This window comes from Bison bison, unplaced genomic scaffold (genome assembly GCF_000754665.1).
Source record: "Bison bison bison isolate TAMUID 2011002044 unplaced genomic scaffold, Bison_UMD1.0 scf7180017864492, whole genome shotgun sequence".
NCBI classification, from domain to species: domain Eukaryota; kingdom Metazoa; phylum Chordata; class Mammalia; order Artiodactyla; family Bovidae; genus Bison; species Bison bison.
This window is the reverse complement of record NW_011495051.1, coordinates 4,867,990-4,873,166: the sequence shown is the minus strand read 5'-3', so window position 1 is coordinate 4,873,166 and position 5,177 is coordinate 4,867,990. Positions and strand designations below refer to the sequence as shown.

The 5,177-nt window shown below is 54.4% G+C and overlaps 1 protein-coding gene across 1 annotated transcript in view; it reads left to right on the top strand.

Annotated features, from left to right (window-relative positions):
- The window catches only part of MLLT1 (myeloid/lymphoid or mixed-lineage leukemia (trithorax homolog, Drosophila); translocated to, 1), a 60,400-nt gene that overhangs the window by 6,156 nt on the left and 49,067 nt on the right, over positions 1-5,177 (top strand). Inside the window, exon 3 of the mRNA XM_010828463.1 lies at positions 490-572. Within this exon, the coding sequence (XP_010826765.1) occupies positions 490-572 (83 nt within the window). The remainder of the gene's footprint in view (positions 1-489; positions 573-5,177) is intronic.

The following is a 5,177-nucleotide window of genomic DNA, read 5'->3' as shown; positions in this document are numbered from 1 at the left end:
TTAGGTGCTGCAGTGGAACCCAGGCAGCAAGCTCCATCTTAGACCAGGTCACCTCCATCTAGTGTCCATGTCCCTGGCCCCGAGCAGGGCCCCAAGTCATGTGCTCACATGGGTGATGGCAGGAGGTGGGCACAGCAGAGACCCTGCCCTGCAGGGAGACCAGGGCTCCCCAGGCCTGGCATCTCGCCCAAGCCTCACTTGCTGCTCTCAGTTGGTTGAACCCATGCACCCAGTGGCCAGTGCCAGCTACTCTGCCTCAGCTGGTCTCTGGCCCCTTCCCACACACTCTCCCACCCCAGGGTGGTGGGGGTCCCCTTTCTCCTATTCTGCTTCTTCTCTCCCCTGGGACCCCTCTGATGTGGACCAGGCCTGGGATCTCTGCTCCTGGGGAGCCAGCCTCCTGCAGAACCCACTGAGCCCAGAGAGGAGGCAGAATGCGTGTGCTTCCTGCTGCTGGGTGCTGATGGCACATCATCTGTTTCTTTTCAGTGTGCAAGGAGCCCCCCTACAAGGTGGAGGAGTCGGGGTATGCTGGCTTCATCATGCCCATCGAGGTGTACTTCAAGAACAAGGTAGGGTCCTGGGGAGTGGTGGGGAGGACGCACAGCTCACATGAGGTGAGGGGACCAGCAGTGCATGCGTGGCAGGGTAGATGGTGACACATGTAACAGAGACTCCATGTTAGGCGCCCGTGGGTGGAGTGTCGCATCCGTCTCTTCATGGCGGTCAACTGGGGAGCTGGCAAGTTGGGGAGCAGCAAGCCATGGCCCCGTCAGTCATGCTAGAAGTGGCAGGGTCCCTGGCTCAGCTATCACATGCTGGAGTGGGGCCAGAGGCCTTGGACTGTCACCGTGGGAGGAGAGGGGAAGATCTGGAAGGTACCTGGATGTTCAGCATAGGCTGTTGGTTGGAGGCCCTTGTGCATCTTCTGAACCAGAACCGTTGACGGCCTTGGGGGAGAGAGCTTTTAGAATTGTTGAGTGAGAAAAGCAAGTTGTGAATGGTATTTATAGAAAAAAGGGATCATACGTACGAAAGATGGTAAAGGTAATCCGGGTGGTAGGATCACAGGAGGGTGTTCTCTCTAGTATTCATCTCTATGTGCTTACAGTGGGAAAAAATAGAAATCATCTCAGAGTGTTCAGGCTGTGATAACACAATACCACAGACAGGGCGGCTCAGAAACACCAGAAGTTGTTTGCTTAGCGTTCCGGCGCTTGGAGGTCCTGGCCTAGGCGCCGGCATGGCCAGGGGAGGGCCGTGCTCCAGGTCACAGACTCCTCTTGCCGTGCTCTCCCGTGGGGAAGCACAAGCAGTCTGTGGAAGCACCAGTCCCCTTCCGCGGGCTCCATCCTCGTGACCCAGGCCCCTCCCAGCACCATCACATGGTGGGTGGGAGGCAGCCCAGAAACTGGGGACACAGTTCAGACCAGAGCTTTTTTCCTGAAGCCCAATACCCAGCATTTAACCATTGTCTGCCTGGCAGCAAGCCTCTGTTGCTTCTCGCAGGTGTGGCCAGCCGGCACTTTACCTGACTCTGAATGCCTGCTGGCTGGGTGCTTCTCCATGCATGCAGCTGGACTGGCTGTGGGCAGCTCTGCCACCTTTCAGGGGGGACGACATCCTGGGGGGCCCAAGAGTGCCACCGCTCACTTGACAAGTCGCTTCTTCTGAGAATCCCTGGTGTCAGGGGCAGAGCTCGGGGGCACCGAGGAACATTTCAGTGGGTGTGGGATTTGATGGTGGGGCTGCAGGTCACCCTGATTTTCTGGGTGTCAAGGTGACGCCGCTGATGAGAGGAGAGTCCAACCTGTCTGCACAGGCACAGGAGGGGCACTGTGCCCCTGGGGGTGTTGGCGCCCTGTGGCTTAGGGAGCCAGACCCCAGGCGGCCTCCTGCTGCTTGGGGAGTGTGGAGGAGGGCCAGGGCTGGGGTCAGTCCCTGGCAGGTATGTTTCCAGCCTTCCTGCCCCGCGGGGAGGCTGTGCAAATGAAATGCTGATTGGAGCCCTTCTGGGTGGCTGGGGAGATAGAGCAAGTGCATCTGGAGAAAGCGATGTGCATGGACCTCCGTATCTGCAGCGCTGGGCAGTGGGGCTGGTGTGGAGCTATGAGCCCGTTCTTGAGATGAGTGCTGGGTGCTCTCCTGTGCCCTGTGTCCCATTACTAGAATCCTTTGCCCCTGGTGGCAGCTTTGCCCTCAGGGCTGTAGTGGGCAGCCCTGCACTGTGAGACTACCTGGGGAGGGACTGGGGTGCGGGTCACAGGTCCCATTGGGTTCACCTCACGTTCTGCTGGGTGATGCTTATTACTGAGTACTTGGCCAGGCCTCAGAGGGTGGTCACATCCCCAGCCTGCGTGCGGGAGTGCCTAGACGCCCAGGCACATGGGCTGGGCTGCACCTTGATCGTGGGGGCTCACTTGGACCAGCAGAGCTTGTGTTCATGTATGTGTACCCAAAACGGACGTGACCCAGGATGATGGCCGTTCTTGAATTCTGCTGTTTGCTTGCTTCTTCAAGTGTTGTTTAAATGTTGGTCCCTTTGGAGATTGGTAAAGCTCAGACAGGTGTGGAAAAGCAAGGGCAGGTTTACGGCAGAAGCAGCTGCTGCAGATGTGGGATGTGTGTGATCCAGGGCCATCTGGGGAGGACTTGCTAGTCGCTTCTCCCACCGCCCCTCCCGCCCCCACCCACGCAGGCAAGAGCTGCCATCAGAGTTTAGCCCTGCTCACCGTTCAGTCATCAGTTAGGCGAGCTGATCGTGGCTGTGCTAAGCAGTGAGGAGCAGCTGTGGACAAGTCACTTCTCTGGACCCGTTTCTCTGTCTGCAAGATAGATTTCAGTCGTGTCTGCTTCTCGGGCTGTTGGGAAGATTAGGAGAGCTGGAAGGGAGGGCATGTGGTCTGGTCCCAGCACGGAGTGAGCGCTTCATCGTTGATGTCACTGCAGGGTCAGCCTGGGCACGCAGAATGAACAGAGCAGGCAGTCTCTAAGGCCTTAGGCCCCGGGAGTCGAGGCCCCAGGGATGAAGGAAGGTGACGGGTGGCCTCTCCGAGCAGTGGGGTGGATGTGCACCCAGAACAGGAAGGGCTGTCTCTCAGACGCAGGACATTTTCTTGTGTAAGCCTGAGGCATTCTGGCTGCATCTGCCCCTGGCCATGGCACCTGCTGTGGACGGTGGAATTCTGGGTTCCGTGGTATTTGGCACGAGCACTTATCTGAGGCCGCGTTCTGTTTGAATTGTTGGCAGGATGTTCTTATACAGATAAACCACTCCTTTCCCCAAAGCCCGGGTGGAAAAAAGAGGGGTGGGCTGGGTTCTTCTGACTTAAAAGTTCTTCTGGGCATCGCTGAGCTGTTAGTATTCACTTGCTTTTAATGCCAAATGCAGTATCCTTCCCAGCACCTCTCCTCTGGTTCTGGTTCTCCAGACCCCGTCCAGGTGTCCAGGAGCTTAGCTTTCTCTGCCAGTAGCCATCAAATTAGCACAGACCCGCAGATCAGGGCTCAGCCCCACAGTGTACCCTGTGGCCGGCGCCTCCGGTGCTTCTGATGAACCAGCTGTAAATCAGGGTTTCCCACAGCCCCCTCAGGCTCTGGGGTTTGGTGAAACAGCTCACAGAACTCTGATCGACATTTTACTTCCTGTTTTGGGTTTAGTATGTGGGATGCAGGTCAGAAGCAGCCGGCTGGGAGAGCGGCGGGGGCTGGTGTGGGTAGGGGAGGGACTTCCAGGCCCTTCCCCCCGACACCTGCACCTGCACACTGGCCTGCTCTCCCTGAGGGCTGTGAACCCCATGGTTCGGGGTTTTATGGAAGCTTTGTTAACAAGGCATGAGTCAGTCCCTGGCCATTGTGACTAACTCAGTCTCCACCCTCCCCCGCCCTGGAGCTTGGAGGTCGGGACAGGGGATGAGCTTCTCATCAAAACTTGGTCCTTCTGGGGACCAGCCCCATCCTAAGCCACCTAGGGGCCCACCTGGAGCTACCTCGTTAGAGCACAGGACGCTCCTGTCACCCCATCATTCAGGAGATCCCAAGATCAGGTAAAGAATCTGCCTGAAATTTGGGAGACCTGGGTTCGATCCCTGGGTTGGGAAGATCCCCTGGAGAAAGGAAAGGCTACCCACTCTGGTATTCTGGCCTAGAGAATTCCATGGGCTGTATAGTCCATGAGGTCGCAAAGAATCAGACACAACTGAGCAATTTCCAAGATCAGAAACTGGGGTCAAAGGCCAAATGTTTTCCTATGATATGACAGTTGTAAAATAAAATTTTTACTGAGGTGAAATTCACGTCCTGTGCAGTTAAGCATTTTAAAGTGTATAATTCAGCAGTATTTAGTGCATTTGTAATGCTATGCAGCCTCTCTAATGTCAAATGTTTTGTCTCCCCATCCCCACTCTCATCTTCCGGCAGCCTCTGATCTGCTTTGTGTCTATGGATTTGCCTGTTGTGGACATTTCACACAAAAGGAATCACACAACACGCAGCCTTTTGTGTGTGGCTTCTTTCACTGAGCTTCGTGTTCTCAGGGTTCACCAAGTTGTCCTGTGTGTCCGTGCTTCATTGCTTTTTATGGCTGAATAATATTCCATTGTTTGAGCATTCTTTGGCATTGCCTTTCTTTGGGATTGGAATGAAAACTGACCTTTTCCAGTGCTGTGGCCAGTGCTGAGTTTTCCAAATTTGCTGCCATATTGAGTGCAACACTTTCACAGCATCATCTTTCAGGATTTGAAATAGCTCAACTGGAATTCCATCACCTCCACTAGCTTTGTTCGTAGAGATGCTTTCTAAGGCCCACTTGACTTCACATTCCAGGATGTCTGGCTCTAGGTCAGTGATCACACCATTGTGATTATCGGGGTCGTGAAGATCTTTTTTGTACAGTTCTTCTGTGTATTCTTGCCACCTCTTCTTAATATCTTCTGCTTCTGTTAGGTCCATACCATTTCTGTCCTTTATCGAGCCCATCTTTGCATGAAATGTCCCCTTGGTAGCTCTAATTTTCTTGAAGAGATCTCTAGTATTTCCCATTCTGTTGTTTTCCTCTATTTCTTTGCATTGATCACTGAGGAAGGCTTTCTTATCTCTTCTTGCTATTCTTTGGAACTCTGCATTCAGATGCTTGTATCTTTCCTTTTCTCCTTTGCTTTATGCTTCTCTTCTTTTCA